Source organism: Hyperolius riggenbachi, chromosome 2, assembly GCF_040937935.1.
Source record: "Hyperolius riggenbachi isolate aHypRig1 chromosome 2, aHypRig1.pri, whole genome shotgun sequence".
In the NCBI taxonomy this organism is placed as follows: domain Eukaryota; kingdom Metazoa; phylum Chordata; class Amphibia; order Anura; family Hyperoliidae; genus Hyperolius; species Hyperolius riggenbachi.
In genome coordinates, this window is record NC_090647.1 from 22,276,154 (window position 1) to 22,298,490 (window position 22,337).

The following is a 22,337-nucleotide window of genomic DNA, read 5'->3' on the forward strand; positions in this document are numbered from 1 at the left end:
TGATTGGCAGGAAAATCGTTAGGTGTATGGGCTCCTTAAGCGTAGTTTATGAAGGGATTCAAAGAGACAGATCCCTCTCAGATCAGATAAGAATCTGTTGGTCAATTTAAGCTGAAGTCAGGACTCCTCTCTGCCCTAAAAGATGAGTAGCAGCATAATAACCTTTAAAGAAAAACATTCCTTTGTTACAGCCGATACATATCCTGCAATATAGCTGCTGTGTGTCTACTTCCTGCTTTCATGGAAGCAGTCAGGTGACATGGGGAGAGATCAAATTACAGTTGTGTTTAGTCACACATGAGGGGGAATTAGGCTAAACTCTCTGAATACATACAGGGTGCCTTTCTCTGTTTTCCTTCTGTCCTGTGCCAGAGTTTAGGTCCGCTTTAAGCTGCTATGGACCAGTGACTAGGCAGGAGCAGAGGCTCAGCACCCCAGCCAGGGAACCAGCATGTTGTTATAACGCAGTCAGCGAGGACGGCCCCCTATTCCTCCCGCGGTACTCACCGAGGTTCTCCGCCAGCCGGTGCCGGTTCATCTCCTGGGCCTCCTGCCGCAGCTGCAGGCCGTACTCTGCGATCTCATCACTGCCCGCGTTACAGGTCATGATAAAGATGGCGTCCTTACATTCAATCGTCTTCCCCTTCCCGTCTGTCAGCCGGCCCTGGAAGAGTACAACAGGCAGTGTTAGAGTGCATCGTCCAGCCATAGAGATAACAGAGATAGAGATATTTACATTCTGAAATGTATCACAGGCTGCAACATTCTTTAGTACTGGCAGGTGCATCACTGTGAAATGTTTATTGTTGTGTGTTCTGAAGTGAGTAGAAACAACACCTGGCCTCCCAGAGTGTTCTGGAAAGGAGGCTGCAAAAGTAAATAGGCTAAGCTAAACATCGCTAAGAGGGTGGGGCTACATACCAGTATACAGCAATATATAGATACAGGAAGTGTTTCTGAATTGTGGTATACTGAATAATATACTACATTCATGTCGTTATGGTGTCTCTTTAAATCCTCAAATCTGAGTGCGCTCTCTTCTCTTGTTTGTCACCAGTTCCTGCCTTTCCTCCTTCACAAAAAGATCAGGCCAGAGCAATGCACTGCTAGATTCCCCTCTGTGAGGTCTGTCATGTAAACCTTAAATTCTCAATCTGATTATATTACATTTTCTCCTGTACACATCACTATGTACTGACCTGAGACAAGCTTATGTGATTTAGGTCCTACAGAAGAAAAGCGCTTCAAAAATGTTTTTTGTTGTTGCTAAGAACAAGCAAGTGTAATTTTGGACCACATTTTGGGCACCTAAAATAACATTTAAACCTACCGTAAAAAAATATTTGTGGTTTATCACAGTAGACTTTCATGGGAATAAGACTTTTCAAGCATTATCCCGACAGGTCCAGGTCACCATTGCAAAAAACCGTGACAATATGACTATTTTATCAGCTGATACAGACACTTCCCATTTATAGCAGTTTCATCCTCCTCTCATATGATGGAACTATGCAAAAACATTTAAAGGGAACCTTAACTGAACGGGGGGTAAAGAGTTTCACTTACCTGGGGCTATTACCAGCCCCCTGCAGCAGTCCTGTGCCCTCGGCGCCGCTCTGGAATCCTCTGGTCCCCCGCTGTCACTTAGTTTCGTTTTTGACGACTCACCAGTCGCCGGCCGCCATGCGTATTATTGGACGCATTCACCAATGCAATTAGCGCTATTGCGGACCGCAACGCGTACAAAAACACGCGTTGCCGCATATCTATGCGTGCAGAATGCGGCAACGCGTATTTTTGTACGCGTTGCGGTCCGCAATAGCGCTAATTGCATTGGTGAATGCGTCCAATAATACGCATGGCGGCCGGCGACTGGTGAGTCGTCAAAAACGAAACTAAGTGACAGCGGGGGACCAGAGGATTCCAGAGCGGCGCCGAGGGCACAGGACTGCTGCAGGGGGCTGGTAATAGCCCCAGGTAAGTGAAACTCTTTACCCCCCGTTCAGTTAAGGTTCCCTTTAACCCTTTTTTTGTTACTATAAGCACAGGCTGGCCGAAATAAATAATGCTCTCCTAGCGTTCTCTTTTAACTCATTAGCAGCTTCAATAAAGTTATCTTGCTTGAGATAAGTGTGCTCCTTTTGACCTCAGCCGGTAGAACTCGTCGTGCTGTAAATTCTTGGAATGCTTTGATGTCTCTCTGCTAGCAGAAAATATAGAAACTGAAAGCAGATGTCCTCTGTTACTGTCTCACACTGCCCCCTAGTGACAAGTGGCCAGAAATACACATTACAGCAGTACTAATTCGTAGCAAGGAAATGTAACAAATACGAAATTAAAAAAAAGTGATAAAATAAACTGTCCAGGAGCACTTGCATGCCCCTAAATAAATTGTCTGCTACAGGGTTAATGTACACAATGGCCGATGCACTTTCCGCTTCTCTGAGGGTCCGCCGCTCGCCGCTCTCGCCCCGATGTTATTGGGAGATAATAACGGGGACTTTGCGGCTCCCCGGCCAGCGCGGCGATGACAGATGAAATCGTTCCCGGGCGCGGAGGATTAACATGGCGTTTATTAGCCTGGCAGGGCGCTGCTGCAGGAATTGATTTCACATTTGGCTGCTGTAGGGATGATCTATGCACGCGCGGCTGCGATATTAATCCTGAGGACGGGGAGAGGGGCCACGCAGCGGAGGAATAACTGTTTATTGTACGAGAAGCGTCCTCTGAGGAGACATCCAGAAAACTCATATGCCACGCGCGGTAATGACAGCGTATGTCTCAGTCTGCCAGGACCAGTCACTCCTCACGCGGGGGGGCCTGTTGTGTTACTCATCCCTCCTGTTTCTCAGAATGACATCACCTTTTCCTAAGGTGGCCATAGACAGCAGACGCAAATCTAATGAAAAGTCGAAGTCTTTTGCGAAACAGTAAGATATAAAATTGTCGGACGAATGACAGCAGCGTCAACGGCTGGAATTCATCACAGGATACCCACTGTGGAAACACGCCACAACCGCCTTATACACGCACAGAGAGATGCTGACCAGGGATGGTCAATGAAATTATAATTTATGTAGCTTAGAAGAGGAAGAATTAAATTCAGCTGCTCTTCTTCCCCTGCTATCCAGCCCTTAAAGGGCCCATTCCTGCTAATTGCAAAACGCTAGCAATTAAAAAAAAACAAACGCTTGTGCTATTGTAGCCTATGGCAGTGTTCTCACTCGCGGGAGTTTTGTGATTATCGCGAATCGTAAACGCGTTGCCTGCAGCGTTTTGCCGGCGATTCTGGAGTGATCGCAATTAGCATGCATAGAACCGCTAATCGCAATCACTCCAAAAATGCAAATTTGTCCAGTGATTTTTCCGATTTAAATCACGGAAAAATCACCCGCGAAAAACGCTAAAGCAAAACACTAGCGTTTAGCGATTTTAGGTGTGAATGGGCCCCTAAAGGAAACCAGTGCCCCCTGATCACGCTCCTCTAGCTGGCAGCATTCTGCGCTTGAATGGTTACAGACTTTGTGAAATGTGCAAGCGCAGATCGCTCCTAGCCACAGGAGCGTGATCGAGGGGTGCGCATGGGCAGGACCGTGCATGTGCAGTGGGGTGCGACTGGGCTAGTCGGGGAATTTACCGGGCAACAATGTGGGAGAAAGCGGGGGGTCTGAGAGGATGGCGAGGGAGCCCGGGGCCTACAGGGGGCTGGAGGGAGCCCCAGGTAAGTATAAATGCTTGTACCGTTTAATCTCAGGTATACTTTAATTAACCACTTCAGGACAAGAGCAATTTTCACATATCAGCGTTGCTCCCATTCATTTGCTACTAACTTTATTACTACTTATCACAGCTAAATGATTTATATATTGTTATTTTCAGGACAAATTAGGCTTTTTGTGTGAATATTTTGTTTAGTAATACGCTTCTTTTCTATGCATGTTAAAGGAAAAATGAAGGAAAAAAAAAAATAGAAAAAAAACAAAAAACAAACACTATTTCTCCATTTACATCCATTATAGCTTTACAATAAACCGTGCTAACATTAAGTTAAACCCACAAATTTTATTTGCTTATCCATCCTGGTTACTATAACATTTAGATTATGTTCCTAGCACAATGTATGGTGACAATATTGTATTTGGAAATAAAGGTGTCTTATTTTCTGTTATTTGCTTTCTCATTGTACATGATCGAGGATTACAAGACCTTATTTAAAAAAATAATAGTAATGTACCCTCATGGCATGCATATTTAAAAATTTTGAAAGCCAAGTTTCTACAATATTTGTTTTTTTCTTTTATATTGTCACTTTGTTTTCATTTTACAAGTCATTTTACAAGTCATTTTGGTACAGAATATGCAGGGAAAAAAATGTTTCAGTTTGTGCAAAATGTACGTTTATTTTCTTCTCACGAAAAATTGCAAATGCAATTTTGTAAATTTTAGCAGACGTGTGATTCTCGGATGACTTTCATTGCATGTGAATGTGTTTTCGCAGATTTGTATGTGATTTCTAATAAGCATGACCCCTCCCCTATACTTGTAGCGAGGTCTGTGATTGGCCGGGGCCAGCTTACCTCATCAAACAGTTGCAGCATTATAGTGAGCACGTCCGGGTGAGCTTTGTCCACCTCGTCGAACAAGACCACTGCGTTGGGGCATTCCTTCAGCTTTTTGGTCAGCTGACCGCCGTCCTCATGACCCACGTACCCCGGCGGAGACCCGATGAACTTGGCCACCTGAAATCAGATGAAAGGTGTTCTGTCCAGTGAAATGAAGTGAGTTTTATGCCATTGCTTTAATACGGCATTTATCTTTCATTATGAGTCTTAAAGTGACACTGAAGCGAAAAAACCTCATGATATAATAAATTGTATGTGTAGGTGCTGATAATGAACAGAACATTAGCAGCAAAGAAAAGAGTCTCATTTTTATTTTCAGCTATATAGTTTTTTTTTTTTTTTTTTATTATTTAATAACATGGCATCATTCTCTCAATATTTGCAATTACAAAACACACTCTGTATTTTAAACTATGAGCTTTCCCGCAGTAAAACTGTATCTCAACCTCTCACTGTTTATTTGATGTATAAGTTCTTCAGTAAATAACTCGTCTCTGACCCAAGTTGGGTCAGAGAGCTCAGAGAAGCTCTTTTGCATAGATAACAACTGAAGTTTCTTAACTCTCCCAGCACTGGAAACAATATGAGACTACTAATGCTCCTAATGTTTTATTTCTTAGCTGTACTACACATACAAATCATTATATCATATGTTTATGAGCTGAGTGTGGGACAGACCATAGATCTATGCGCCCCCGCTCTGCACGGCTGGTAATAAGGTTATCTGTCTTATTGACCAGAGGAAGCGGGCTGTGTCCCGTGAAACGCGGTGTCTACAGTATAACCAGTTTTATTATAATAAAGACTCCTTCTTCCATCCAGTGAGTCTTCTTTGAGGGTAAGAGACCTCCTTTATTTATTATCGTTTAAATTTTTTATTTTTGTTCCACACCTATGCAACTTTGATAAAAAAATACATAACTTGGGCGCCTCCACCAACGTGCTTTTTCTGTATACCCCACACCTCTCCGAGGTGTTATCCTCACCGCCGGGACAGCGTAGCCTACCGGTGGACAGGACCCAAGGAGGAGAGCGACCACACCTGGTTCCAGAGTGTCCAGGCAACCGAGCAGAAATGGTCTTTTTCCGCATACGGTGGTTGCAAAACTGCAACCTACTTTTGTGAGTATAAACTAGTCACATATTAATTCCGTAACCATTATTCAACGATACAGCACCGTAAGGGCTCACCTTCTACATACGTCAAGGACAACCCTCTCCTGGTGAAAGGACGGCCCGAGACCAACACAAACATACTGAGAGATAGAAGAATCCAATAGGAGAAAATGGAGTCCATTACAAGGAGAGGAATCTATGGTAATGTGTGCATGTGACAGACTGCGGTGCTGGGAACTCAGGAGAGCAAAGATCTCACTGCATTAGACCCAGAGAGGCTGAAGGATCCAGCAGGGGAGGGGAATCCATGGTAATGTGTGTTTTTGAGACAGTTTGCAGATCTGGAAAATAAGGAGAGCAAAGATCTCACTGTTGCAAGACCCTGAGATAGGAGAATCCAGCACAGAGGAGAGGCCCCCAGATTATGGTGTGCGACTTGGAGGTGAGAATTCTCAGACACTATCCTACAGAAAACCCTTTTCTCCCATGATCCTCTGCTCCTACAAACAGAGGTGGCGCTGTTTAGCCATAAAATGGTCCTGCAGGAAGAAGATAAAACTGTCAGCAGTCATGGCTGCTCCCGCCACACTGCTTCCCATAATCCTCTGCTCCTGGAAGCATTGGGCTGGTCCTAGGTAATCATCATCTTGCTAGAGGGTGAAACCCTTGGACCATGATCCCTGCTACCTCTCCATCCTTCCCATAATGCCTCACTTCTAATGCATGCATGTGATGAAATAGCTGCCTGTAACTTACTTCAGCCACCACCACTATGCTCTGATATGACCCAGGTGACTGTTGCGTTTGTTCGTCACCTAATATAGCACACCCTTATGAGACATTACTGTCTGGGTTTGCTGAGCCTTGTACACACGTTAGATACAAGTTGTTTGAAAAATCTGAAGAACAACAGATGTTGCCGTTTCAGACAGCAATTGTAGGAAATGTTGCCAAACGACAAGCAACTGATATCAGGTATTCTGCCCGATCCAACTGGCGGATCAATTCAGGCGACTATTGGGCAGTCTGCCTGTGTGTAAGTGTAAACAACATAGTTTCCGGATCATGCGCACGTCGCTACTAAACGCAGTTTTCGAACAACATTATCGTTTGGAATATCGGCGTGTGTGTACAATGTTGAGGACCGCGGTGTTAACCCCCCCTAAAGACCAGGCCGTTTTTTACTTAATTGGCCACTGCAGCTTTAAGGCCAAGCTGCAGGGCCGCACAACACAGCACACAAATGATCCCCCCTCCTTTTCTGCCCAGCAACCGAGCTCTCTCTTGGTGGGGTCTGATTGCTCCCCCAGTGTTTTTTTTTTTTTAAATATTTTATTATTTTCTAAATAAATGTTACTATTTTTTTTTATTTTTTACATTTTTTCCCCAGCCAATCACCGTGATCAGCGGTCATAGGCTTCAGCCAATGACAGTTGATCATTCTAGTGTCTCCCAGGGGGACAGCCGTGTCTCATGGAAGTCCCCAGTACAGCGTTGCCTTAGGTCGCAGTGCTGTACACGGTTATTAGACGGCGGTTTCGTCGGCTAACAGTCTCCGAGCAGCGAACGCCGCTGGGAGACTGAAGGCGGATCGGAGCTCCATCTTCCAAGCGTGATCTCCTGCAAAACTGCAGATCCCCAGCACCGCACGCTGATCGGTGTTAGGCGGTCCTGAGGCTGCCGCTGCGTCCACGCCACTTGGCGTGGAGCGGTCGTCTAATGGTTAAACTACGTTTCTTTTAGCCAGGAAATGTTATTTAAGGGTCGTCGCTTGTTTGCGTGCGACGACTTTTAGCTAACATGTGTACAGACCTTGAAGTGGACCTGAACTCAGAACTTCCTCTCTGCTCTAAAAGATAAGCAACAGCATAATAATCTTTACAGGAAAACATTTGTTACAGCTGATACTAATACTAAAATAAATCTGCATGTGTCTACTTCCTGCTTTCAAATTAACAGCAGACATATTAAAGGGGAACTGAAGTAAGAGGTATACGGAGGCTGCCATATTTATTTCCTTTTAATCAATACCAGTTGCCTGGCAGCCCTGCTGGTCTATTTCTCTGCAGTAGTATCTGAATAACACCAGAAACAAGCATGCAGCTAGTCTTGTCAGATCTGACAATTATGTCAGAAACACCTGATCTGCTGCATGCTTGTTCAGGGGCTATGGCTAAAAGTATTAGAGGCAGAGGATCAGCAGGGCTGCCAGGCAACTGGTATTGCTTAAAGGAAATAAACATGGCAGCCTCCATATACCTCTCTCTTCAGTTCCCCTTTAATGGAAGCAACAGTTAACAGCCTGTGCTTTCAAATTAGCTTATCTGCCATCTTTGCCATGGCAGTCATGTGACCTGGGGAGAGATCAAATTACAACTTGTGATTAGACACCGATGATGGGGGGAATTAGACAGGCTAAACTCTCTAAATACATACAGGGTGCATTTCTCTCGCTAGCCCTAGTCCTAGCTATCAGGGGTAACTGGTAACAAACTGCAACCCTGATAATTAGCATCAGGTCTGGTAATACTGGGACTGTGAGGGTCTGGCGGGATCTGTCTTCACACCGTACACCTGGGAAGAGACATCGCGCTGAGCGTACCTCGTGCTTCTCCTGAAACTCCGACATGTCCATTCTGATGAAGCCCTGAAAGAAGGAGAAACGTTGTCACACAGAATAACTACCTCTTAATGGAAAACATCATGTGCTGCATGGATCAATATGAAACCAGCGCTGACAGGAAACAGATTTCTGGTGACGAGGCACGATTATCGCTACAAACTCCGGAGAGAAGATGAGATAAACGTTCGCAGGATCGGGCGCCCATAAAATAAAGCTGGCCATACATTTAGCAATATAGCGGCCTGATCAACCAATTCGTTAATTTTATCGAACTGAATGAAAATCTGTGCCACACCAAACATGCCTGATCGTTGATTTGATCGGTTTCGGGACAAAATCAAGCAAATATATAGATCGAGCATGCTGGAAAATTTGGGGTCGAAATTATTGATCGGTGTGCGGCGGTAACGGCATGTGAGATCGCAATGACTGAAGAATGGGACAGACCGCCGGCCGCTGTTCCCCCATGCATGTGCAATGCAAATCTCCCCTGCTCCAGCTGCACAGACTTCCGGTCTCACTCGCCGTCTCCACTGAGCACTGCAGGGCGGGTACGTATGATGCAGCGCAAGTGCCACGGGGTATATGCCACATGGTGGTGGTGCTCACGGGAGACAGCGGAGGAGATGGGGCAGCTGGACAGGTGAGATAACAATGCTTAGGCAGGGGGTATGGGGGGCAGTCAGAATCGGCAGCGTCACACCTGATTCCCCGGAGATTTCATGCTGAAATTGATCAGGAATCGGTCTGCTGGTGTATGGGCAGCTGACAGACCTCTCTCCAATCAGATTGGATCAGAGAGAGATCTGTCTCTAGGTCGATCTGCTCATACATCGCTAGTCCTAAGCATGAAGATGTGTTTATTACCAATTAATCACTTAGGAGTACAGAAGCAACTACAAATGGAACGTGCACACAGCTCCGGCACAAGTGACATCACACAGAACAGAGCAGGTGATTGGACGACTGCGGCGGACCTTACCTTCTTGACGTCCTTGTGCAGATAGCGAGCCGTCTGCTTGGCCAGTTCCGTTTTACCTGATGGAAGAGAGGAAGTTAAGCATCTGCTCACTGAGCTCTACGTTCACATGTGACAGCTGACAGCGCTAGTCAGACATGAGTAATCTACCTGTACTCCAGAATCCTTCCCGCCATGCAGAGCACTGAGCTCTACGGTCACATGTGACAGCTGACAGCGCTAGTCAGACATGAGTAATCTACCCGTACTCCAGAATCCTTCCCGCCATGCAGAGCACTGAGCTCTACGGTCACATGTGACAGCAGACAGCGCTAGTCAGACATGAGTAATCTACCTGTACTCCAGAATCCTTCCCACCATGCAGAGCACTGAGCTCTACGGTCACATGTGACAGCTGACAGCGCTAGTCAGACATGAGTAATCTACCCGTACTCCAGAATCCTTCCCGCCATGCAGAGCACTGAGCTCTACGGTCACATGTGACAGCTTACAGCGCTAGTCAGACATAAGTAATCTACCCGTACTCCAGAATCCTTCCTGCCATGCAGAGCACTGAGCTCTACGGTCACATGTGACAGCTTACAGCGCTAGTCAGACATGAGTAATCTACCCGTACTCCAGAATCTTTCCCGCCATGCAGAGCACTGAGCTCTACGGTCACATGTGACAGCTGACAGCGCTAGTCAGACATGAGTAATCTACCCGTACTCCAGAATCCTTCCCACCATGCAGAGCACTGAGCTCTACGGTCACATGTGACAGCTTACAGCGCTAGTCAGACATGAGTAATCTACCCGTACTCCAGAATCTTTCCCGCCATGCAGAGCACTGAGCTCTACGGTCACATGTGACAGCTGACAGCACTAGTCAGACATGAGTAATCTACTCATACTCCAGAATCCTTCCGCCATGCAGAGCACTGAGCTCTACGGTCACATGTGACAGCTGACAGCGCTAGTCAGACATGAGTAATCTACCTGTACTCCAGAATCCTTCCCGCCATGCAGAGCACTGAGCTCTACGGTCACATGTGACAGCTGACAGCACTAGTCAGACATAAGTAATCTACCCGTACTCCAGAATCCTTCCCACCATGCAGAGCACTGAGCTCTACGGTCACATGTGACAGATGACAGCACTAGTCAGACATGAGTAATCTACCTGTACTCCAGAATCCTTCCCACCATGCAGAGCACTGAGCTCTACGGTCACATGTGACAGATGACAGCGCTAGTCAGACATGAGTAATCTACCTGTACTCCAGAATCCTTCCCGCCATGCAGAGCACTGAGCTTTATGTTCACATGTGACAGCTTACAGCGCTAGTCAGACATGAGTAATCTACCTGTACTCCAGAATCCTTCCCGCCATGCAGAGCACTGATCTCTACGGTCACATGTGACAGCAGACAGCGCTAGTCAGACATGAGTAATCTACCCGTACTCCAGAATCCTTCCCAACATGCAGAGCACTGAGCTCTACGGTCACATGTGACAGATGACAGCACTAGTCAGACATGAGTAATCTACCTGTACTCCAGAATCCTTCCCACCATGCAGAGCACTGAGCTCTACGGTCACATGTGACAGCTTACAGCGCTAGTCAGACATGAGTAATCTACCCGTACTCCAGAATCTTTCCCGCCATGCAGAGCACTGAGCTCTACGGTCACATGTGACAGCTGACAGCACTAGTCAGACATGAGTAATCTACTCATACTCCAGAATCCTTCCGCCATGCAGAGCACTGAGCTCTACGGTCACATGTGACAGCTGACAGCGCTAGTCAGACATGAGTAATCTACCTGTACTCCAGAATCCTTCCCGCCATGCAGAGCACTGAGCTCTACGGTCACATGTGACAGCTGACAGCACTAGTCAGACATAAGTAATCTACCCGTACTCCAGAATCCTTCCCACCATGCAGAGCACTGAGCTCTACGGTCACATGTGACAGCTTACAGCGCTAGTCAGACATAAGTAATCTACCCGTACTCCAGAATCCTTCCTGCCATGCAGAGCACTGAGCTCTACGGTCACATGTGACAGCTTACAGCGCTAGTCAGACATGAGTAATCTACCCGTACTCCAGAATCTTTCCCGCCATGCAGAGCACTGAGCTCTACGGTCACATGTGACAGCTGACAGCGCTAGTCAGACATGAGTAATCTACCCGTACTCCAGAATCCTTCCCACCATGCAGAGCACTGAGCTCTACGGTCACATGTGACAGCTTACAGCGCTAGTCAGACATGAGTAATCTACCCGTACTCCAGAATCTTTCCCGCCATGCAGAGCACTGAGCTCTACGGTCACATGTGACAGCTGACAGCACTAGTCAGACATGAGTAATCTACTCATACTCCAGAATCCTTCCGCCATGCAGAGCACTGAGCTCTACGGTCACATGTGACAGCTGACAGCGCTAGTCAGACATGAGTAATCTACCTGTACTCCAGAATCCTTCCCGCCATGCAGAGCACTGAGCTCTACGGTCACATGTGACAGCTGACAGCACTAGTCAGACATAAGTAATCTACCCGTACTCCAGAATCCTTCCCACCATGCAGAGCACTGAGCTCTACGGTCACATGTGACAGATGACAGCACTAGTCAGACATGAGTAATCTACCTGTACTCCAGAATCCTTCCCACCATGCAGAGCACTGAGCTCTACGGTCACATGTGACAGATGACAGCGCTAGTCAGACATGAGTAATCTACCTGTACTCCAGAATCCTTCCCGCCATGCAGAGCACTGAGCTTTATGTTCACATGTGACAGCTTACAGCGCTAGTCAGACATGAGTAATCTACCTGTACTCCAGAATCCTTCCCGCCATGCAGAGCACTGATCTCTACGGTCACATGTGACAGCAGACAGCGCTAGTCAGACATGAGTAATCTACCTGTACTCCAGAATCTTTCCCGCCATGAAGAGCACTGATCTCTACGGTCACATGTGACAGCTGACAGCGCTAGTCAGACATGAGTAATCTACCTGTACTCCAGAATCCTTCCCGCCATGCAGAGCACTGAGCTCTACGTTCACATGTGACAGCAGACAGCGCTAGTCAGACATGAGTAATCTACCTGTACTCCAGAATCCTTCCCGCCATGAAGAGCACTGATCTCTACGGTCACATGTGACAGCTGACAGCGCTAGTCAGACATGAGTAATCTACCTGTACTCCAGAATCCTTCCCGCCATGCAGAGCACTGAGCTCTACGTTCACATGTGACAGCAGACAACGTAAGGCAGTACCTGTGGCGCCTCCTTATGGTCCTTTTGGTAAACCAAGTTGGAGATGGGTCAGAGGAGATCACAAGTGGGCCCCTTGACACCCACTGGGCCCCAGGCACCTGCCCAGGTTGCCTGGTGGATGATCCTGCACTGTCTCCCTGTCTGGCCCTGGAATGAAATGGGACTAGCCCCACTGGTTTTGGGTTTCAGCTCTCATACCTGGCGATTGCTGATGAGACGTGAAAAATTCCCAAGTTGATACAAGTTTAATGTAGGTCAGACATGGACCAGCAGCAGCTGCTGCATAAAATTAGTTTCGTTTTGCATCAGACTGGAATGACAAGTTTCATGTTGCTGATCCTCTGCCTCTAATACTTTCAGCCATAGGCCCTGAACAAGCATGCAGCAGATCAGGTGCTCCGACTGAAGTGCGGCTGGATTAGCCACATAATTGTTTCAGGTGTGTGATTCAGCCACTACTGCAGCCACAACTACGTAGTGCACATATACAGAGTGCTACCGACCACGCACTGCTCACTGAGCCTGGCCGACCTGGAAGTAGCTTCGGCCGGCCTTTACAAGGTAATGAAGAGGGACGGAAAAGAATGGGGGGGGGGGGGGGGGAGCGGTGGGCATGAGGACTGTCTGCTACACATGCCCCCATTTTTTAAAAAAAGATTAGGAGCGCTAAGGTATCCTTTAACGTGTACAAGACACGAGTTGGATTAAAAGTTTTATACATGCCTGTTGGGCCCTTCAGCCCTATCTGCCTGGATCGCTCCCACGCCAATGTCCTCAGCCTTCTCCAGCTACGGTACAGGGTCCCATAACTTCCTCCAGTCGCAGACAGTCTGAGCATGTGCAGGCGCAGTACTATTCTCCACCAGAGGGATGGAGGGAGCGCACTGCGTATGCATAAAGCTGGCCGTGACTGGCTGAAGTTACGAGACCCGGTACCGGAGCTGGAGAAGGCGGAGGATGGCGGCGTGGGAGCGATCCGTGCGGATGGGGCTGGAGGACCCACCAGGCAGGTATAAAACTTTTAATTTAACTCGTCTCTGGTTTCCTTTAAAGTGAACCAGAGACGAAGCACCCTTGTGTATTTTACCATAGAAATCAGTGGGAACATTAGAGAAAACATTTACCATGCTCTCTGTTCCATCCTCACTGCTAAAAGTGTCTGTTATCTAGCTGAGATAAGAATCCCGGACTGAGCATTGATTCTGGCTTTGCTATAATGACTCAGCTATAAAGATTCCTGAGCAAAGCCAGCAGGGGGCAGGCTTGGACTTGAAGACAGCAAAGAACACAGTCTCAGCTATAATAATTCTGTAGCAAAGCCAGACCGACTGCTTAGTCGGGATTCTTATCTTAGAGGTGATAACAGGCAAATTAAACAGAGAACAATGTAACAAAGAGCAGATTAGGTGTTTACTGTCATGTTCCCACTGATTTATAAGGTAAAATACATGAGGTTGCTTCATCTCTGGTTCTCTTTAAGGAGGCCATTAACAGTACAAACATTTCCTCAGGTGCAATCATTCAAGCCTTTACACTACATGGGATTCTGATTCTCGATTTTGCATTCAGATTTTTGATGCCATTAAAAAGTCCTGCATGCTGCATTTTTTTCTGCGTGTTGCTAGCATTCAGTGAAAATCGCATATCAGAATCAGAAATTGGAATTGTGATTTGCAGTGCAAAAGAAGCCTCAGATTTTTAGGATGGAATTGGTCAGAAAACCGCGCAGTATGTGGAGAGAATCGACGTGAAACAATTCTATGGTGGATTGGAATACAGAATTTTGTCAAGCGGAATGTTAGATTGTACGATCGTCTCTGAAGAGAGAAGGTGCCCTAATCGTCTCGTTTATGGGAACAATCGATAATTATCTTCTGATGACTTAAGATCCCGCAAATCTGATTGAATGATCGCATCTGAGGAAAATACTGTACTGTGGCACCTTTAAAGTGTAAAGGACGACTCCAGTGAAAAAAGTAAGCAGTTAAGATCTGTCAGAGTGCTCCTTTAGGGTCTTAACCACTGCTCTCTCCGCCCCCCGGCTATTTTTTACAATTCAGTGCTCTGCAGCTTTAAGAGCTCGCTGCAGAGCCGAACAACCTAGCACACATATGAATCCCCCCCCCCCTTTCTGCCCACCAACAGAGCTTTCTGTAGGTGGGCTCTGAATGCTGCTGGGATGTTTATTTTTTTGTTTATGTATTTATTCTTTTATTTTTAATAAATTTGTCTATTTTTTATTATTGCCCTCCCCCCTCCCCTTGACAGCCAATACCAGCGATCGCTCTCATAGGCATCAGGAAGAAGTGACAGGAGCAGTCACCTGATTGGTTCCATCTACCTGATTATTCATAAGCTTGTTATTTTTTATTTCCTGGCATCTTCCTAGCTGGTTTTTGGTTTGGGAGGTGGCTAAACACAGGATATTCTAGTGTGTAGTAATGCACTCTGGTGTGTAATCATTTTGACTTGCATGCAAATTTGATGCAAACTGAAGGCAGCTTTGAATTGGTCCAATCAAATCAGCAGGAAGTGAATTTCATTGGTCCATTTCAAAGCTGCTAAGATTCATATGAAAGGGAATCAGAGCTCAGGAAAGATGTCATACATACCTGGGGCTTCCTCCAGCCCCATCCGCTCAGATCGCTCCCATGCCGCCGTCCTCCGCTGTCTGCAGCTCTGGTACCGGGTCCCCAAACTTCCGTCAGTCGTAGCCAGCCTACATAGGAGAAGTGCGCCCTCTACGTATCTCTCCGCCGGCTGCTGGAAAGATACGTAAACAGCGCACTTCTCCTACGTCAGACTGGCTCCGACTGGTGTAAGGGACGGGACCCGGTTCCTGAAGCTGCGGGCAGCTGAGGACGGCAGCGGGGGGATGCGATCCGTGCGGATGGGGCTGGAGGAAGCCCCAGGTAAGTATAAATCTTTTTAGTTTCCTGAGCTCTGGCACATGTTAAATTTGCACGCACGTTGGAATAATCCAGAGCTGTGGAGTCGGAGTCGAGGAGTCAGAGCAATTTTGGGCACCCGGAGTCGGAGTTGTTGATTTTATAAATTGAGGAGTCGGATGATTTATGTACAAAATCCATAGTCCTGTTAAGTATTAGATTAAGGAGTCGGAGCCATTTTGGGTACCCGGAGTCAGAGTTGGAGTTGTGGTTTCATAAACTTAGGAGTCGGAAGATTTTCGTACCGACTCCACAGCCCTGGAATAATCAGCATCTTGCCAGCCGTTATTACTGGTGTGACGCAAAAGACGATGAACCAACAAATGAGAATAAGCATGAAAATATCTTCATTTAACTTTATACTTTGTTTTAGAGATGGGACGAATCCCAAATTTCCTTGAATCGAAATCTAAAAATATTCTGAATTGCTCAGATCTTTTGAATTTCGAATCTCTCAAATCCTGTAGATAAGAATTGTGCGATGCGTGTAGGAATAGTAGTTAGATGTGGAATAAACAATTCTAAGTCTAAGTACTATTCTTACATGGATAACACAATTCAGATGTACAGGATTCGAGAGATTCAAAAGATTTGAGAATATTTTTGGATTCAGATTCAAGGAAATGTGGAATTCGTCCCATCTTTGCTTTATTTCTACATCCTTTAGATTGTAAGCTCACAAGGGCAGTGCTCTCTCCCCCTTTGGAGTCTTGGAATGATTCATTTTATTCATTATGTTACATTTGTCACTGTAATCACCACCTCCGTATTTTGAACTTGGTGTACTATATTTGGTGTACGATTAGTGTTTACTCTGAATATGTTGGCGCTTTATAAAGCAATAATAATTTCTTTAATAATACAAATAGGGGCACAAAATGTCTTTTTTTATATTTTACCCAAAATTTCTCTGCCATAATAATCCTGATCAGAGAAAAAACAAAATGTTTGTTACTGGTTGGCATATTATGCTCCTCGATGCTTATCTCACCCAGATTGACCGTTTTCCTTGGATTGCAGGAGGATCAGAGGGTTCGTTGGCCTCTTAAAGGACCACTAGCGCAAAAAATTGTAAAATGTAAAATACATGTAAACACATAAATAAGAAGTACGTTTCTTCCAAATGAGCCACAAATCACTTTTCCCCTATGTTGTGGTCCCTTACAGTAGGTAGTAGAAATCTGACAGGTTTTGGACTAGTCCATCTCCTCATGGTATTTTTTTTTTGTAGTTTGTTTATCTTTTTTACAGAAGCACTCCTTGGTAATGATCCATACAAAGATGAAGGACACCTCCCCCCCCCGCGTTTCCACGCTATTTTGGCAGTTGGATTTGCTATTCACCATTTGCTGAAATGGAGAGAACCCTGATACTACTCCATGAGGAGATGGGCTAGTCCAAAGCCCGTTATTTCTGTCGGATTTCTACTAGCTACTGTAATTGACGGCGACATTGGATAAAAGTAATTTATAGCACATTTTACTCTGGGAGAAATTTACTTTTTATTTACATATTTTTATGCATTTTTTATTTTTTGCAATAGTGGTCCTTTAACGTTTTCCAGAGAAAAGTAAAGCCGCGTCTTTCCGTTTAAGTTAGAAGTGGAAAAAATAAAAACAAAGAATGGAAATAAAATAAAAAAAATAAAAAATGTAATGAACAAAACTGAAGTGTCACCTATTCCAGAAGATCCCAGGAACAGGAAGACCAGGGGGTGTTCCTCGTCGTACCAGCCGTTCTCCTTGCGCCGTATGGCTTGAAGTTTGTGGCGGCATATGGAGGAGGGAGAGAGAAGAAAGCAAGAGACAGCCATCCTTATAAATCAATGACACAAAACCCAGTCTAATTATCACTAAGTATACACAATGTTTCAGGGCTCTGCGCTCACTCAAACTCCTCAGAACCATTAGAGGGCCTAATTCGATTAGTTGGCAGTGCCCTGCCAGCGCGTAATCAGGTTAGTATGGATATAGAAAGCTGCTCAGGATCAGGTTTTCCTGGATGTGCACTCAGGGTTGCCGGGGAGACGGGCGAGCGGGGTGGAGGGTGTGGAGAGGGGACAAGGGTGAGTGGAGGGGTCAGCCTTCTCGATTGTCTTGTTAGGAACAGCCTGGTGGCTGCGACTTGTTTGCCCGGCAGAGATCTGAGGGAGGGAAGAATGGCAGGGCTCAAGGTCATGGCAACCTTAAACAAAATGAGAGTTTAACTTGTTGGCGTGGACAAGCGTGAGAAGGCACGGCGGGCTTGTGCAGATATGTAACGAGAACTAGCCACATATGTGGGGTGGAAGGACTGGAGAAGATATGGAAGGCTTGTGCAGACATGTAAGAAGGAGGGCCACAGATGTGGGGTGGAAGGACTGGAGAAGATATGGAAGGCTTGTGCAGACATGTAAGAAGGAGGGCCACAGATGTGGGGTGGAAGGGCTGGAGAAGAGATGGAGGGCTTGTGCAGACATGTATGGAGAAGAAGGGCCACAGATGTGGGGTGGAAGGGCTGGAGAAGACATGGAGGGCTTATGTAGATATGTAACGAGAACTAGCCACAGATGTGGGGTGGAAGGGCTGGAGAAGACATGGAGGGCTTGTGCAGACATGTAAGGAGAAGGAGGGCCACAGATGTGGGGTGGAAGGGCAGGAGAAGACATGAAGGGCTTGTGCAGACATGTAAGGAGAAGGAGGGCCACAGATGTGGGGTGGAAGGGTTGGTAAAGACATGATGGGCTTGTGCAGACATGTAAGGAGAAGGAGGCCACAGATGTGGGGTGGAAGGGCTGGAGAAGACATGAAGGGCTTGTGCAGACATGTAAGAAGAAGGAGGCCACAGATGTGGGGTGGAAGAGCTGGAGAAGAGATGGAGTGCTTGTGCAGACATGTATGGAGAAGAAGGGCCACAGATGTGGGGTGGAAGGGCTGGAGAAGACATGATGGGCTTGTGCAGACATGTATGGAGAAGAAGGGCCACAGATGCCGGGTGGAAGGGCAGGAGAAGACATGATGGGCTTGTGCAGACATGTAAGAAGAAGGAGGCCACAGATGTGGGGTGGAAGAGCTGGAGAAGAGATGGAGTGCTTGTGCAGACATGTATGGAGAAGAAGGGCCACAGATGTGGGGTGGAAGGGCTGGAGAAGACATGATGGGCTTGTGCAGACATGTATGGAGAAGAAGGGCCACAGATGTGGGGTGGAAGGGCTGGAGAAGACATGGAGGGCTTGTGCAGACATGTAAGGAGAAGGAGGCCACAGATGTGGGGTGGAAGGGCAGTAGAAAACATGTAAGGAGAAGGAGGCCACAGATGTGGTGTGGAAGGGCTGGAGAAGACATGATGGGCTTGTGCAGACATGTATGGAGAAGGAAGGCCACAGATGTGGGGTGGAAGGGCTGGAGAAGACATGATGGGCTTGTGCAGACACATGTAAGGAGAAGGAGGCAACAGGTGTGGGGTGGAAGGGTTGGAGAAGACATGGAGGGCTTGTGCAGACATGTAAGGAGAAGGAAGACCACAGATGTGGGGTGGAAAGGCTGGAGAAGACATGGAGGGCTTGTGCAGACATGTAAGGAGAAGGAGGCCACAGATGTGGGGTGGAAGGGCAGTAGAAAACATGTAAGGAGAAGGAGGCCACAGATGTGGCGTGGAAGGGCTGGAGAAGACATGGAGGGCTTGTGCAGACATGTAAGAAGAAGGAGGGCCACAGATGTGGGGTGAAAGGGCTGGAGAAGACATGATGGGCTTGTGCAGACATGTAAGGAAAAGAAGGGCCACAGATGTGGGGTGTATGTGGGCAATCAACCTGATATTGTCCACTAGAGAAATTGATCAGTATGGATACAATAGAAACAGTTAATCAATACACGTGTGCCCAGTACAATCCTCCTATCCTACAGCTAGCCCTAACCAATTTATTGAGGAACAGGGAGACATTGGCAGTGCTCCTAATCAGGCTGCACCTGAAATGACTACCAACAGAGGTGTGCAGAGCCCACTAGAGGCTAACCGTAAACAATACTCTCCATTGCTTTCACTGGCTGGAATTCCGACCCTGCAGAACAGACTCCTCCTACCTGAAGCCTTTTATACTGCCGGAATTTGATACAGTGTGTGGTGCAGGTGACATGTCCTTCTCCTCCCCTCTCCATAGCCCAGAACACACTGGGGGACCAGGAATCCAGAAACATGTCTGTAAAGCCTTGGCACCCAAAATATTAACAATCATTTCAGGACTGCCAATCGTGAAATCAAGCATATGAAAGGTGTAAGCAGCGCAAAGGTGCGGAGACAAGCACTGTTAGCGTCAGGCGTCAGGATCAGGCATTACGGTGACAGTCCTGGTCAGGAGCTCTCACAAACGTGTCCGTTGGCTATAGCCAAGCCACATGTTCTGTTTCTATGGAGAGGGGAGGAGGGACACAGAATGAAGCAGCTTCTGGTGGGCGGGGCAAGGAGAGGAACAATGTACTCAATTGTGGGTGCTGCTTAGAGAGGAAGCATGCCAGATCTTTAACCTCTTTCTTACTGGACTACTCTGGCCAGACCCATTCTCTTCCTATTTTGTACTGTGGTTGCGGTGATTGTCTCACAGAAATCATGGGGTCAAGAGCCAGTGAAATCGGCTTCTGTCCGATATGTGGAAGCTCTGCTGCCAGTGTGACATCAGAGCGAGCAGGTGCAGTGACGCGAACAGCGGTGGGAACGGCGAGAGCGAGCTGACCGCGTTACAGCGGTGAGTGAAATCTACGCAGTGATAACAGCATACAAACAGGGCGTAGAATTTACTCCCTGCCCCCCAGAAGAGGCTAAGCAATGTCATTGGACATATGTACTCATTCTAAGCTGAGACGACCCTTAGGGCTCTTTCACACTGAGGCATGCGGTAATCTTACCGCACCTCACCGCCGTGTAATGCAAATCTATGGAGACTTTCATACTGCGACGTTACGGCGTGATGTGACGGAAGTGACGTTTTCGTCACATCCCTGACACAGGTCCAAAACTACGTTAACAGTGGGGCGATGCGTTGAGTTGCAGCGATCTGCGGGCCCAGAAGTCATGTTAGTCTATGGCGACGCAGAGATTTAAAAAAAAAAAAATCCCCTACGCAACATCGCGGCGTGCAAGCCTGGAAGTGTAATTTACCAATAAGCTTCCGTGCTCTTCTGCATACCCGAAGCAGGAAGTGACGGCAAGCGCACATCACTTCCTGCTTGGCCGGCGGCCAGACAGGGTACATCGAGCAATAGCACGGTGTTCCCTGAAGGCCTGTTTTTGATGGTGCAATGCATCACACCACATCGCCGGCGCTGGTTTCTAGCGTGAAACCAGCCTCAATGTTCGCCGGGAGAATACAGTCTAGCGTCTGTACGTGGCTTCTCATTTTTCTGACGATTTTCCTGACGACCCGCAATTTTTTGATGGATAAGTGGTCACTTAGGTGATCTCGCGATGTAGGTACAGGCGCACCATCAAGCGAACGTTGCTTAGTGTTGCGCGGCAATACCGACTATCACAGCAGATCGGACTTTTTAAGATCCCCGACTACTCCCGTGCAAAATACCGCAATCGCTTTAAAGTGTACCAGAGACGAAGCACCCTCATGTATTTTACCATATACTGTATATCAGTGGGAACATTAGAGAAAACACCTACCCTGCTCTCTGTTTCATCCTTCACTGCTCAGCCTGCTTGTTATCAGACCTGATAAAATCCCTGACTGAGCATTCAGTCTGGCTTTGCTCAGGAATCATTATAGCTGAGCCATTATAGCAGGGCCAGAAGGGGGCAGGCTTGGGCTTGAAAAGACATCAGAGAAGATAGACTCAGCTATAATGATTCCTGAGCAAACCCAGACTGAATGCTCAGTGGGGGATTTTTATCAGGGCTGATAACAAGCAGGCTGAGCAGTGAAGGATGAAACAGAGAGCAGGGTAGCTGTTTTCTCTGAAGTGCCCACTGATCTCTATGGTAAATACATGAGGGTGCTTTGTCTCTGGTTCCCTTTAAGTGTCTTGTTTGCACCCTTCGTGTAATGTAGCGCGACGTTGTGCCAGAAGATGGATCAGGGGAGCACTCGTTGTTAGGGATACGTCGCAGGACCCATCTCCCTGCATCGCAAGGTGAGTACTTAGCTTCAGAGATAACCCTGTTTACACAGGAGGGAGGGGGCAGTGCAGGGAGTAGCTACTGATGCCAGCATCAACAGGTAAATGCAGAATGCAACATCACAGAGACAAAGTAAAGGTATGTAAATAACCCTGGTTTAGAGGGGATAATACAAATATAGTTACTCCTCCTGCTGCAATCCCCATTATGTTAAAGAGAATATCCATTTTTTTTTTTTGGGGGGGGGGGGGGGGGGGAAACAGCGAACTGAGCAGAGCTGGGGACTCAAGAGTCTAGAAGTCTCTCCAGCATAATCCCTGAAAGATAGAAGATTCAGGCAATGGGCGCTTCTGGACTTGGGTTCGACAGGGCTGTAGAGCTGGGAACTCATATGTGCAGAGATCTCACCACCCAATAGATAAGAGAGAAGGAAGGGCACCTGCTAATGAGGGCGGCCATTGTGCAGAGATTTCACAGAAGGAAGGGGAGCCAGTGGCAATGGATCTGGCAGGTGCTGGGAATTCAGATGTGGGGAGATCTCACCTCCAGAGTCCCCGGGAGATAGAGGAATCCAGCAGGGAGATGGGTGGTCCCCTGGTAATGGGTGCATCCTGTAGGAAGAGCTGGGAACTCAGGAGCACAGAGATCTCCCTGCCAGATCACTGATTGGTGGTTCATGTCTCCAGCACT

General features: G+C 47.0%; 1 protein-coding gene across 1 annotated transcript in view; it reads right to left on the reverse strand.

Annotated features, from left to right (window-relative positions):
• The window catches only part of CLPB (ClpB family mitochondrial disaggregase), a 178,032-nt gene that overhangs the window by 30,755 nt on the left and 124,940 nt on the right, over positions 1-22,337 (reverse strand). The window contains exons 8-12 of the mRNA XM_068266561.1: positions 17,229-17,306; positions 9,344-9,399; positions 8,341-8,385; positions 4,578-4,739; positions 508-664 (exon numbers count right to left, since the gene is read on the reverse strand). Of these exons, the coding sequence (XP_068122662.1) occupies positions 508-664; positions 4,578-4,739; positions 8,341-8,385; positions 9,344-9,399; positions 17,229-17,306 (498 nt within the window). The remainder of the gene's footprint in view (positions 1-507; positions 665-4,577; positions 4,740-8,340; positions 8,386-9,343; positions 9,400-17,228; positions 17,307-22,337) is intronic.